The sequence below is a fragment of the Pseudorasbora parva genome, chromosome 1 (assembly GCF_024679245.1).
Source record: "Pseudorasbora parva isolate DD20220531a chromosome 1, ASM2467924v1, whole genome shotgun sequence".
NCBI classification, from domain to species: domain Eukaryota; kingdom Metazoa; phylum Chordata; class Actinopteri; order Cypriniformes; family Gobionidae; genus Pseudorasbora; species Pseudorasbora parva.
The window spans coordinates 714,468-729,292 of NC_090172.1; the positions used below are offsets into that span (position 1 = coordinate 714,468).

Below are 14,825 nucleotides of genomic sequence, written 5' to 3' on the forward strand. Positions count from 1 at the left end.
TTCTTTTGTATTTTAAATTTTTCAACATATTTATTTATTTTTATTTTAGCTGTGGTTCCTAAAACATTGTATTGGGGTAGTGGCTTAGTTAAGGGTCAATTGTGTTAGTGTGTGTGTGTGTGTGTGTGTGTGTGTGTGTGGTTAGCCCCTTAGTTCCAGCAAAAGGAACTCTTAAGCCGCATTTCCACCGCAGGAACTTTGGGTGGTACTCGGTGTGTTTCGACCGCAGGGTCTAAATGAAGATCCGGGTAAATATTCCCCCCTCCAAACGGCCCTGCTCGCGGGGTAGCACTTTTTCAAAGTTCAGGAACTTTCGAGGGCGGGACTTGAGCGCTGAACATGCTGATTGGTTTAGCATTTTATTTCAACCAGCATTTTTAAAAGTCGGTTCGTTCTGCGTTCAGTAAATATCAGTCTTGCTCTCTGTCTGGTGGCGCGCGGTCGTCTCAGCCATCTCACGTGCAATGTCCGTAATAGCTGATAATAATATACATTGTCATTTTAAATCTAGCTTTACGAGCTTTCTGAATATGCTGCTGAATCTGCATATTAGTGCTCTTTTCTGTCGTGGTTAATTTCCTCTTTAGTAAACCAGCAAAAGCAGCACAGCTTGAATCTCTTCCATACTCGTTATTCATTTTTTTTCACCATGTAAACGACCTGACCGATTACTATAAGTGTGTGTCCTTACATGACGTGACGGCGCGCGCCGCGCTCATGTTGACGAGAGAGGGAAGCTCATTTTTCTGAGGGGTAAACTTTTTATTTGGTAAGTTATGAAGATAATGTTGGAGTAATGACACGGCGTATATTGCCCCAGGCAGTTTTTACTTTAACTGCGCCTGACAGAAGAATTTTATTTTTCTGAGATGATTATTACACTTTACAGCAGATAAATATCTTATTATATAATACTGTATTAGTTAGGGCTGTGTATTGCCAAGACTCTGGCGATACAATACGTATCACGATACAGGGGTTACGATGCGATATATTGCAATATATTGCGATATTGTAAGAGAGGCAATATATTGCGATATTTCTTTTTTGTGTGTTTTTGTTTTTTTATAATTTAAAAGAATAAAGAACACAACCATAAGCCTAAAACACGAGACAAAGTATTTTATTTAATTAATACAGTATAATTTATATCACTAATCATATGCAATGTGCAATCTAAGTTAAGGGAAATGACTGCAGGATTCTTTATGTGTAAATGTTTAATAGGTTTACAGTATAGCAGTGGCTATTTAACAACAGAAAGTGCAGTCCATTTCATGACTGAAGGACTGTTTGTTTTATATTTAACACAGTAGCCCCGATCACACAGAACGCGTTTTTGCAGCGAGGCGCCTTTTCTGAATGGATTTCGGTTGGCAGAGAGCGTTATGCGCGCTGCTTATGCGCCCTGGGCAACTCGCGTTTCTGAAGGAGCGCTCCGAGCGCATGAAGTTGAAAAAAAGTCAACTCTGAGCGGAAAAGCGCGCAACATCATCGCGCTTATGTTCTGTTGTCCAATCGAATGAATGAAGAGGCGGGCCTTCCGTTGTGTTGACCGTTACATTGATTTGACTGACAGTACAGGTGATTCGGGGGTTGCCTAGAAACATTAAAGCGCACTGACTTCGAACCAGAAAAACGCGTTCTGTGTGATCGGGGCCTAAAGCTGTTTTCTATAAAGCAGTCTATTGTATAAAGTGCTATTTCAAGTAAGTTAACGTTACTGAGCTGCAGAGCTGGTCATCATATCCACATCGCTATGATCTTTCGTTCTCCTGCCACCGCTGTCAGTTTTGGTGTGTGTTTATTTTATTACTGAGAGGAAAGCGTGCAGGACATTCAATCGAAACGCTTCTCAGCAGCGCGGGTGACATCAGGATGTTAAGCGAGCTCTCTGTTTCAATGTGTTTCCCGAGTATTAGATTATAACTTGGCCTATTTTGCAAACAAAATGATTCTTGTCGATTTCCTTAGTGGCTTCTTTATAGCTGAAGCCAACATGAGTCCACACTTCAGCTCTGTGTACTGCAGGAGCGGAATAATGCTATCGTCTTGAGAGCTGGGTTTGCTAATGTAAACACTAGCGATGCACTTTCACCTTGTGCTTCTCCGGCTCCGCGTCAGTTATACGTTGTGAGATAACACTGCCATCTAGCGGTTGGGTGTTATACAGTCTGTGGTTTAAACCGAACACAAAGCCACGAATCTTGGATGTAAATAAATAAATAAATATATAAATATCGATACAGCGTTTTTGAGAATCGATACAATATCGCCAAACATAATATCGCGATATTCACGTGTATCGATATTTTCTTACACCCCTAGTATTAGTCCTGGTGGCCGTTAAGAGTTGCTATGGCTACAGTGAACACACTCCAGCTGCTGGAGAAAACAGCGGAGACATTTCTGATGCGGCAGACAAACTGCATGTGACAGAATGATTGCGATTGAAAGTCATCACATGTGAACACCAGATCGGTTTAGATAACGTCTCATGTAAACAGTCCACTAAATCTTTCAATCGGTACTAGTGTTGTCACGATACCAAAATTATGACTTCGATACGATATCAGACTAAAATATCGATATATCGATACTAAATCGATACCACAGTAAAAAAATAAATAAATAAGATAAGATGGACAACAGAACTTATTATTCATTGTTATTTTTTACTAAAAATTCCTGTGGCCAGCATGTTCCTTAGGGCTGGGCATCGTTTTGATTTGAACAATTATTGATCAATTGATCAATTACTATTAAAATTCTCACAAATTTTTGCTATCTCAATGTATTTTTTACAATGGGGTAATTGTGTTGCAATAGCTTACACACAGCACAAGAAAGCTTGATTTCCAATGGTGAATAGAATTTAAAAAGACGAGTAAACAGTAATAAAATAAGAACAAATAAACAGATTACATTGCTTTATTTTTTCAGGTAGGTCTAACATTCAGAGAAGAAACTGAATTTAAAAAATGCATAGTAATTACATTTAAAACAACATTGAATAATGTTCTTTGTAAAAAATTCAATAGCGTACAGATGAAACTATTAAAGTTACACAAGTTGATCAGTCAAGAGCAGTTGACCGTTTGTCTTTTTGTAGTTTGAATAGCAAATGACTGCGGTCCCTTTAAGACTAACGGACGCATGGGTCCTAAACACTGCTCCTGTTACTCGTTCTTCCTGAACTGTTTGCGACTGTGGTTGTGTTAATACTCTTCCAGATGTGCACTGATAATTCTTTGAGTGTATTTGACCAATAATAAGCTGGAAAAAGAAGCAAATGTTTGCACTTGTATCATGTCAGAGGCGGCTTTATTACGGTAGGCTATGTGTGTGTGCGCTTCAGATGTGGAGCACGAAATCTGCGGGGATTAGTAGAATTAATTTATGTGCAATCCCGCGCGAAATTCAGACCGATCACTCACTAACACTAACACACTGTCATGAGGAAAAAGTCCAGCAGAACGCGCGTTCGCCCGCTTCGCCGTGCTCAGAGGTTAACCGGGCTGAGGGAGAATATGCCGGTGTGTGTCAACCAGGTGTCAACTCGCTGATGGTCAGAGAGGAGAGCGCAGCTGATATCGATACTGTAAAAACTGAGAATCGTATCGTTTCAGATATTCCAGTATCGATATATATCGAAATATCGATATTTTTGACAACACTAATCGGTACAAAAAATGTCATCATCGCGCAAAAATGATGACTGTCCGTCAGTGGCTTGGAGGAGCAGTCGCGCGCAGTCCTACATCACCGGACTAATCTGACTAATCTTCACGGTACTTTAGATCGCGGTGGAAACGCAGACAGCTGCAGGTCTGGGGGGAGAAAAGATCCTGTAAAAATGTTTCTGGTACAAAGTGTTCCGAGTAATTTTGGTGGAAACGGGGCTATAATGCTTCCCCAAGACATTTTGGACAATTTCATGCTCCTGACTTTGTGGGATCAGTTTGGGGACGGCCCCTTCCTGTCCCAGCATGACATAGTTAGCATTAACTATTTAAAGTATATTATTTTATTGCATAAATAATAGGTGTAATAAATGCATGTGGTATTATTATTTTTTTAGCTTCTTAAAACTGTATTTTTTATTTTAGATTAATCAACATATTTAATTTCTTTCTTATTTTAACTGTGGTTTCTAAAATGTTGTATTGGGCTGAAATGATCTGGGATGAGTTCACTACAGAATGATGGGAAATGGTGGAAGGCGGGCCTAGTGAAGTGTCAATGTTGTGTGTGTGTGTGTTTGGCTATAACTGTTGTCCCCATATGAGGTCCAAAAGAGGGTGTGTGTACAGCAGCAGCACTAAAAATACCCAGGAGGCCGTGCATATATCGAGTTGCAGCTGAACCAGTGAGAGCTGCTTCATGAGAGCAGAAAAAGCTGTGGTTTTCTTTTGCAGTTTTGTTTGCAAAAACTATAAACCCCCAGGATGGATGAAACCTGTGTAGACGGAGCCAAAATGACAGGTATAGTCAGTCTGGTGTGGTCAGATGTGTGTGTGTGTGTGTGTCTGTCTGGTGTGGTCAGATGTGTGTGTGTGTCTGGTGTGGTCAGATATGGGGTTGTTGAACCCATGAAGTCTAAAGTTCATCTCTTGTGTGTTTGTGTACTGCATACTTCTTAAAGTGTGAGCTTGTACAGTAACACACATAACATGTAGTTTTGCGTCTTGTTTTTACACATGCATTGGTTTATTTAACTTAACAGATGTATTATTGCTTGTGTTTGGACTGACTAATCATTGCGATACTAATTTTACTGGCCCTGTCAATCATCACAAACCACGCCCACCTGGATATAGCCACGCCCCTTTCGTGTTTGAGCTGAAAAATAGAGCCGGCTAGAGAATGATCACGTGTCTGTTAGTGCGTTTAACACACAGATGACCTTGCCGGTCGAGTGTCATGTAATCCGTATGTTATTTTGTTAACCCTTTGTTATTGGCCGGTGCGAGTGAACCGTTCCCCTTTCATTGAGTTTCTGACCTCATTTCAGGTGTTCAAAAGAATAAGCCTGAAGATCTGGCATTACCAATGTTTAAAAGGAAAGCTCCATAGTGCGGATAGATAAATGTACCAAGTTGATCTTATAAGGTCAGTTCATCCATCAATTAAAACTCTGTCAGCATTTACTCGCCTCATGTTATTCGTCAACTATAAGACTTGAGGTGATTGATGGCTGACACTGAGCCCTACACACACACTGCGAAAAAGGCTCTTCTTACTTAGTATTTTTGTCTTGTTTCTAGTCCAAACATCTAAAAATTCTTACATTAAGAAACATTTACTAGACAAGCAAAAGTAATTGTCTTGTTTTGGGGAAAATAACTCAAAATGAAGAGAGTTTTTGCTTAAAATAAGATAAATAATCTGCCAATGGGGTGAGAAAAATAATCTTGTTTTCTGGTTGAATTAAGTCAGCTTTATTTAGCGCTTTTACAATACCGATTGTTCCAAAGCAGCTTCACGGTGTTAACAGGACAATACTGCAACAAACTTTGATTCGGCTGCAGTCATTCTGGAGAAAAAACGGTGATGTTATCAGCTTATTTTAATCTATCATATAGTGTCAACGTGGGCAGATCAGTATTATCGTTGATACAGTTCATTTATATGTGGGAGATATGTGTATGTATAAGCTACTGGATCTTCTGAATGTCCATTTATCTAAAGAATAAAGTACAATTTTATTACACATGGATGATGTCTTTCATAACTTTACAACTGGTCAGAACATCAGAAAGAAATAAGTCATTGATAGGCTCACTGGTCTAGGTTTGTAAAGGTAACTATGTACATTTATTGGTATGGAGGAATACAAATGGTCTGCTTGTATATTGTTAGTATGGAAAAACGTACCAGAAAAGGGCAGAACATTAGAAATTACATTAGGAGGAAAATAAAAAAACATTAACAAGTATGTACTTTTACAAAGTTCTCAATGCTTCGGTTTGCATGTAGGGACCCTCATCATGCTGCCGTGTTAGTGTGAGGCTATTTTGAGCTGTTAGTGGTATTAACTAGCGGTTTAATTTCACTTACCCTGTGCCCCATAGACAAGCGTTATAAGCTAATGTGTTTAGAGATAAAACTCTTTACATTCGATTTTCATGAAAACGCATCCCAGAGAACGATCTACTCGGCAACCATCTGTTAATCACCCCGAGGGGCATTTCTCACCGGAGTTGTCCTTTAATCTGGGCCTGATTTAGTTTGAAATGCCATCACACCAGTTCTTTGATTTCACTTGAAGTATATAATTTAATTCATAATATTGAACTTGGAATGACCTCGTCTGACAGATCCAGTAGTTTACTCAACACTAACACATGCAGTATCTGATTGTGTGTGTGTGGGCATGTTTTTGTGACATATGAGGACCCAAATGTGTATAATGCCATGGGTATGACACAGGTATTACAGGAGAGGGTGAAATATGAGGACATTACCCATGGCCCCACTTTACAAAAGGCTTATAAATCACACAGGAGGAGTTTTTATGAGAAAGTAAAAATGCAGAGTGTGTGTGTGTGAGTGTGATGCACGAGTCACGGTTAAATTCACCGATCGGGCGGGCCAAGTAATACAAAATAACATTCCAATTAATCAGTGGATGAGAGATAAAGCATTGTTTGAAAAAAAAATTGTAAAACACTGTGTGTGTGTGTGTGTGTGTGTGTGTGTGTGTGTGTGTGTGTGTGTGTGTGTGATGGGTAGGTTTAGGGGCAGTGTAAGGGGATAGAAAATACGGTTTGTACGGTATAAAAACCATTACGCCTATGGAGAGTCCCTGTAAACCACATAGACCAACATGTGTGTGTGTGTGTGTGTGTGTGTGTGTGTGTGTGTGTGTGTGTGTGTGTGATGGGTAGGTTTAGGGGCAGTGTAAGGGATAGAAAATACGGTTTGTACAGTATAAAAACCATTACACCTATGGAATGTCCCCATATGTCACAAAAACAAACGTGTGTGTGTGTGTGTGTGTGTGTGTGTGTGTGTGTGTGTGTGTGTGTGATGGGTAGGTTTAGGGGCAGTGTAAGGGGATAAAAAATACGGTTTGTACAGTATAAAAACCATTACGCCTATGGAATGTCCCCATATGTCACAAAAACAAACGTGTGTGTGTGTGTGTGTGTGTGTGTGTGTGTGTGTGTGTGTGTGTGTGTGTGGGCATGTTTTTGTGACATATGAGGACCCAAATGTGTATAATGCCATGGGTATGACACAGGTATTACAGGAGAGGGTGAAATATGAGGACATTACCCATGGCCCCACTTTACAAAAGGCTTATAAATCACACAGGAGGAGTTTTTATGAGAAAGTAAAAATGCAGAGTGTGTGTGTGTGAGTGTGATGCACGAGTCACGGTTAAATTCACCGATCGGGCGGGCCAAGTAATACAAAATAACATTCCAATTAATCAGTGGATGAGAGATAAAGCATTGTTTGAAAAAAAAATTGTAAAACACTGTGTGTGTGTGTGTGTGTGTGTGTGTGTGTGTGTGTGTGTGTGTGTGTGTGTGATGGGTAGGTTTAGGGGCAGTGTAAGGGGATAGAAAATACGGTTTGTACGGTATAAAAACCATTACGCCTATGGAGAGTCCCTGTAAACCACATAGACCAACATGTGTGTGTGTGTGTGTGTGTGTGTGTGTGTGTGTGTGTGTGTGTGTGTGTGTGATGGGTAGGTTTAGGGGCAGTGTAAGGGATAGAAAATACGGTTTGTACAGTATAAAAACCATTACACCTATGGAATGTCCCCATATGTCACAAAAACAAACGTGTGTGTGTGTGTGTGTGTGTGTGTGTGTGTGTGTGTGTGTGTGTGTGATGGGTAGGTTTAGGGGCAGTGTAAGGGGATAAAAAATACGGTTTGTACAGTATAAAAACCATTACGCCTATGGAATGTCCCCATATGTCACAAAAACAAACGTGTGTGTGTGTGTGTGTGTGTGTGTGTGTGTGTGTGTGTGTGTGTGTGTGTGTGGCATGTTTTTGTGACATATGAGGACCCAAATGTGTATAATGCCATGGGTATGACACAGGTATTACAGGAGAGGGTGAAATATGAGGACATTACCCATGGCCCCACTTTACAAAAGGCTTATAAATCACACAGGAGGAGTTTTTATGAGAAAGTAAAAATGCAGAGTGTGTGTGTGTGAGTGTGATGCACGAGTCACGGTTAAATTCACCGATCGGGCGGGCCAAGTAATACAAAATAACATTCCAATTAATCAGTGGATGAGAGATAAAGCATTGTTTGAAAAAAAAATTGTAAAACACTGTGTGTGTGTGTGTGTGTGTGTGTGTGTGTGTGTGTGTGTGTGTGTGTGTGTGATGGGTAGGTTTAGGGGCAGTGTAAGGGGATAGAAAATACGGTTTGTACGGTATAAAAACCATTACGCCTATGGAGAGTCCCTGTAAACCACATAGACCAACATGTGTGTGTGTGTGTGTGTGTGTGTGTGTGTGTGTGTGTGTGTGTGTGTGTGTGATGGGTAGGTTTAGGGGCAGTGTAAGGGATAGAAAATACGGTTTGTACAGTATAAAAACCATTACACCTATGGAATGTCCCCATATGTCACAAAAACAAACGTGTGTGTGTGTGTGTGTGTGTGTGTGTGTGTGTGTGTGTGTGTGTGTGATGGGTAGGTTTAGGGGCAGTGTAAGGGGATAAAAAATACGGTTTGTACAGTATAAAAACCATTACGCCTATGGAATGTCCCCATATGTCACAAAAACAAACGTGTGTGTGTGTGTGTGTGTGTGTGTGTGTGTGTGTGTGTGTGTGTGTGTGTGGGCATGTTTTTGTGACATATGAGGACCCAAATGTGTATAATGCCATGGGTATGACACAGGTATTACAGGAGAGGGTGAAATATGAGGACATTACCCATGGCCCCACTTTACAAAAGGCTTATAAATCACACAGGAGGAGTTTTTATGAGAAAGTAAAAATGCAGAGTGTGTGTGTGTGAGTGTGATGCACGAGTCACGGTTAAATTCACCGATCGGGCGGGCCAAGTAATACAAAATAACATTCCAATTAATCAGTGGATGAGAGATAAAGCATTGTTTGAAAAAAAATTTGTAAAACACTGTGTGTGTGTGTGTGTGTGTGTGTGTGTGTGTGTGTGTGTGTGTGTGATGGGTAGGTTTAGGGGCAGTGTAAGGGGATAGAAAATACGGTTTGTACGGTATAAAAACCATTACGCCTATGGAATGTCCCCATATGTCACAAAAACAAACGTGTGTGTGTGTGTGTGTGTGTGTGTGTGTGTGTGTGTGTGTGTGTGTGTGTGTGATGGGTAGGTTTAGGGGCAGTGTAAGGGATAGAAAATACGGTTTGTACAGTATAAAAACCATTACACCTATGGAATGTCCCCATATGTCACAAAAACAAACGTGTGTGTGTGTGTGTGTGTGTGTGTGTGTGTGTGTGTGATGGGTAGGTTTAGGGGCAGTGTAAGGGGATAAAAAATACGGTTTGTACAGTATAAAAACCATTACGCCTATGGAATGTCCCCATATGTCACAAAAACAAACGTGTGTGTGTGTGTGTGTGTGTGTGTGTGTGTGTGTGTGTGTGTGTGTGTGTGTGTGATGGGTAGGTTTAGGGGCAGTGTAAGGGATAGAAAATACGGTTTGTACGGTATAAAAACCATTACACCTATGGAATGTCCCCATATGTCACAAAAACAAACGTGTGTGTGTGTGTGTGTGTGTGTGTGTGTGTGTGTGTGTGTGATGGGTAGGTTTAGGGGTAGTGTAAGGGATAGAAAATACGGTTTGTACAGTATAAAAACCATTACACCTATGGAATGTCCCCATATGTCACAAAAACAAACGTGTGTGTGTGTGTGTGTGTGTGTGTGTGTGTGATGGGTAGGTTTAGGGGCAGTGTAAGGGGATAAAAAATACGGTTTGTACGGTATAAAAACCATTACACCTATGGAATGTCCCCATATGTCACAAAAACAAACGTGTGTGTGTGTGTGTGTGTGTGTGTGTGTGTGTGTGTGTGTGATGGGTAGGTTTAGGGGCAGTGTAAGGGATAGAAAATACGGTTTGTACAGTATAAAAACCATTACACCTATGGAATGTCACCATATGTCACAAAAACAAACGTGTGTGTGTGTGTGTGTGTGTGTGTGTGTGTGATGGGTAGGTTTAGGGGCAGTGTAAGGGATAGAAAATACGGTTTGTACGGTATAAAAACCATTACACCTATGGAATGTCCCCATATGTCACAAAAACAAACGTGTGTGTGTGTGTGTGTGTGTGTGTGTGTGTGTGTGTGTGTGTGTGTGTGTGTGTGTGTGTGTGATGGGTAGGTTTAGGGGCAGTGTAAGGGATAGAAAATACGGTTTGTACAGTATAAAAACCATTACGCCTATGGAATGTCCCCATATGTCACAAAAACAAATGTGTGTGTGTGTGTGTGTGTGTGATGGGTAGGTTTAGGGGCAGTGTAAGGGATAGAAAATACGGTTTGTACGGTATAAAAACCATTACGCCTATGGAGAGTCCCCATATGTCACAAAAACAAATGTGTGTGTGTGTGTGTGTGTGTGTGTGTGTGTGATGGGTAGGTTTAGGGGCAGTGTAAGGGATAGAAAATACGGTTTGTACAGTATAAAAACCATTACACCTATGGAATGTCCCCATATGTCACAAAAACAAACGTGTGTGTGTGTGTGTGTGTGTGTGTGTGTGTGTGATGGGTAGGTTTAGGGGCAGTGTAAGGGGATAAAAAATACGGTTTGTACGGTATAAAAACCATTACACCTATGGAATGTCCCCATATGTCACAAAAACAAACGTGTGTGTGTGTGTGTGTGTGTGTGTGTGTGTGTGTGATGGGTAGGTTTAGGGGCAGTGTAAGGGGATAGAAAATACGGTTTGTACGGTATAAAAACCATTACGCCTATGGAATGTCCCCATATGTCACAAAAACAAACGTGTGTGTGTGTGTGTGTGTGTGTGTGTGTGTGTGTGTGTGTGTGTGATGGGTAGGTTTAGGGGCAGTGTAAGGGGATAGAAAATACGGTTTGTACGGTATAAAAACCATTACGCCTATGGAATGTCCCCATATGTCACAAAAACAAACGTGTGTGTGTGTGTGTGTGTGTGTCCTCAGAGTCTCCAGCAGTAAGCCCAGTCCTGAAGAGTGTGAGTAAGCCGGAGAGGAACTCTTTCTTCAGCTGGATTCTGGTTCTGGCTCTTCTGGGAGCGTGGCTGTCTGTGGGAGTCGTGTGGTTCGACCTCGTGGACTACAACAATGTGGTCGGTGAGTGCTTTCACAAACACTCCTGCTCTCGCTTTACACACTTAAATAACTCATGCAGACACGTGGAGTGTGGGGAACGATCCGGTTTTTATAGCAATGTAAAATTGACACGTGAGACCTGCAAAGAGGACTTTTTTCTGCAGTTTTTTGGGGATGCACACGTTTTTATATACTTTTTGAGAGCCGGATTACAAAAATCAGTCTCACCATTAAATCCCAACACACAATAATAATATTATTATAATGTTTTTATAATTATATAGTTTATAATTATAGTTTTATGTTCATTCAGGCGTATCGCTTTTTTTCTCTCTCTCGTTTTGTGAAGAGTGACATTACAAGGTAATAAAAAAAGAAAAAGGAAAAAAAAGAAAATAAATGTGTCTTTATTACATTTGCCCCCGGTTTCAAAGACGAGACTTAAGCTTAGACCTGTCTTTGAAACCGGACCTTGGTCTTAGTACATAAAGCACGTTAAGCGATTACACATTTATCTTTTTCGAATGTTCCTACAAACCTGATTCCAAAAAAGTTGAGACACTGTACAAATTATGAATAAAAAAAGGAATGCAATAATTTTCATATCTTAAACTTATATTTTATTCACAATAGAATATAGATAACATATCAAATGTTGAAAGTGAGACATTTTGAAATGTCAAGCCAGATATCGGCTCATTTTGCATTTCATGAGAGCTACACATTCTAAAAAAGTTGGGACAGGTAGCAAACGTTAAATATACATATAAGGAACAGCTTAAGGGAACCAATTTGCAACTTATTATGTCAATTGGTAACATGATTGGGTATAAAAAGAGCCTCTCAGAGTGGCAGTGTCAGAAGTCAAGATGGGCAGAGGATCACCAATAACAACATATGCTCCATCCAGACGGCGTCTCCTTCAGGGAAGACTTTGCATTCTCCAACATGACAATGCCAGAGCACACACTGCATCAATTACAGCATCATGGCTGCGCAGAAGAAGGATCCGGCACTGAAATGGCCAGCCTGCAGTCCAGATCTTTCACCATTAGAAAACATTTGGCGCATCATAAAGAGGAAGATGCGATAAAGAAGACCTAAGACAGTTGAGCAGCTAGAAGCCTGTATTAGACAAGAATGGACAACATTCCTATTCCTAAACTTGAGCAGCTCGTCTCCTCAGTCCCAGACGTTTGCAGACTGATATAAAAAGAAGAGGGGATGACACACAGCGGGAAACATGGCCACGGCACAACTTTACTGAGATGTGTTGATGCCATGACATTTATTTTTCCCTAAAAATGATACATTTTCTCAGTTTAAACATTTGATATGTCATCTGTGTTGTATTCTGAATAAAATATTGACATTTGAAACTTCCACATCATTGCATTCTGTTTATATTCACAATTTGTACAGAGTCCCAACCTTTTTGGAATCAGGTTTGTATTATTTGCATTTCTACAGCAACGCATGACAGATTTACAGGAAAATAAAGTCAGTTCTGCAAAGTTATGTTGTGATCTATTCTCTTATTGTTATATTTCATTCCTTTTTTTGTGCTTTGGCTTGCTCAGTTGGAGACACTAAAATTTCGATCTTCGTTTTCAACTAAATATCCAAATCAAATTAATTACTAAATTAACTGTATCAACTATAATACTGATCTGCCAGCATTGTCTCTCTATGATAAATTAAAATAAGCTGATAACATCACTGTTTACTCCAGAACGACTGTACAGCCAAATCTAATTCTGCTGCAGTATTATCCTGTTTAACACTGAAGCTGCTTTAAAAAAAATCAGCATAGTAAAAGCATGATATAAATAAAGTTGACTTGACTTTTATAAAGAATTGTTTTGCTCTACATAAAACACAGAAACTTTTTTTGACCTCTTACCTGCTGGAGTTAGTTTTTAGGCAGATGTAAAGATACTTAATAGTGACAAAAAGCGAGCATGTAAAGTAAATGTATTTAAAAAACAAAAAAAAGTGTTTTCTCTATCTCACCTTTTTTAACCCTCGCCTGTTAATGCTCATGCAGCCGGATTGAGAAATACTGAGATGGTTAATGTCTCACTAAAGACCCGAGGGATGTGTTTAACAGGTCTTTTCTTTTATTCTCGCCCAATGAAAGGCGCTCTTGGAGGAGTGTATGATGCTGATGGCGACGGAGACTTCGATGTAGAAGATGCCAGAGTTTTGTTGGGTGAGTGCGACTTATATGTGGTTTTTGTTCTGCAACTCTGACTCAGGTCTATCTCCCTGTTACACACACACACTCTTACACACTTTCAGACTTGAGATAAGGAAGCGGTCTAACCATAAGCTTTTCCTGTGACACTACATCTAAATGTGTTGTTTTCATGAACTTGCCTCATGCAGAAATGCGTCTGCCTGAGGTTTCCTGTCATCCGATGCTGGTGGTTAAAAAGAGCTTGCACTTTAACTACTTGTTTTGTTGCATCTTTTCAAAATGGTAATGAGATGCACAAGTGTAAAGTACTTGGGTTATATACATCGACTTGTAATACACTGCAAAAAATGCTCTTCATACTCAGTATTTTTGTCTTGTTTCTAGTCCTAACATCTAAAAAATCTTACAACAAGAAGTATTTACTAGACAAGCAAAAGTAATTGTCTTGTTTTGGGAAAAATAACTCTAAATGAAGAGAGTTTTTGCTTAAAATAAGATAAATAATCTGCCAATGGGGTGAGAAAAATAATCTTAATTCAAACAGAAAACAAGATTATTTTTCTCACCCCATTGGCAGATTATTTATCTTATTTTAAGCAAAAACTCTCTTCATTTTGAGTTATTTTTCCAAAACAAGTCAAGTATTTGTACTTGTCTAGTAAATGTCTCTTAATGTAAGAATTTTTAGATATTTTGCCTAGAAACAAGACAAAAATACTGAGTAAGAAGAGCATTTTTTGCAGTGTAGTCTGTTCATCGGGGTCATTATTATGGCTTTCTCCCCTTCAGAGAATGCTTCTGTGGCTACTAAGGGAAAAACCTTAAGGAAAAATGTCCCATCGGAGGAAGACAGTATGCAAGCAGTCCAATCCAAGATCACATGTAAAGGCATTTTGTGGCTTTCACGGACAGTGCTGTCCGTTTCCGTTTGTCATTTGTGTTTGCTTGCACTTAGAAACCTGTAACAGGATGTGAGTTTGAGCGTTTTTGAGCATGTTGGTGTGTTGTTTGAGGTGTTTGAAGAAGCATTTTATTTTGACTTGGCTTTTGGCACCCAAGCTTGACTGAAGTGGATTCATTGATAACTGACACAGTTGATTTTAAGTGGCACTTCTTGTCCTCCATGTAATGCATGACTCTGTGCATGGTGCTGTCCTGATATAGAGAAGGCTTTCTGTGTGTGATGTGAAAATGCAGTCTACACAACATCAGTTGCAAAGACACATAAGCAGAAAAAGGTGAAATGTCAGTGGGGTGACAATAGGCTATTTTCTACCCTAGTTATGAGCCTACACTGCAAAAAATGCTCTTCTTCCTCAGTATTTTTGTCTTGTT

At 39.9% G+C, this 14,825-nt stretch overlaps 1 protein-coding gene across 4 annotated transcripts in view; it reads left to right on the forward strand.

Annotated features, from left to right (window-relative positions):
* unm_hu7910 (un-named hu7910) overlaps positions 1-14,825 on the forward strand; it is a 49,570-nt gene that overhangs the window by 2,989 nt on the left and 31,756 nt on the right. For 2 of the 4 annotated variants that reach the window (XM_067449257.1, XM_067449336.1), the window contains exons 2-3: positions 11,162-11,311; positions 13,431-13,502. In XM_067449257.1, the coding sequence (XP_067305358.1) occupies positions 11,162-11,311; positions 13,431-13,502 (222 nt within the window). Of the gene's footprint in view, positions 1-3,846; positions 4,486-11,161; positions 11,312-13,430; positions 13,503-14,279; positions 14,373-14,825 lie in introns of those variants that run through there. The other 2 variants (XM_067449188.1, XM_067449104.1) reach the window with 2 other exon arrangements.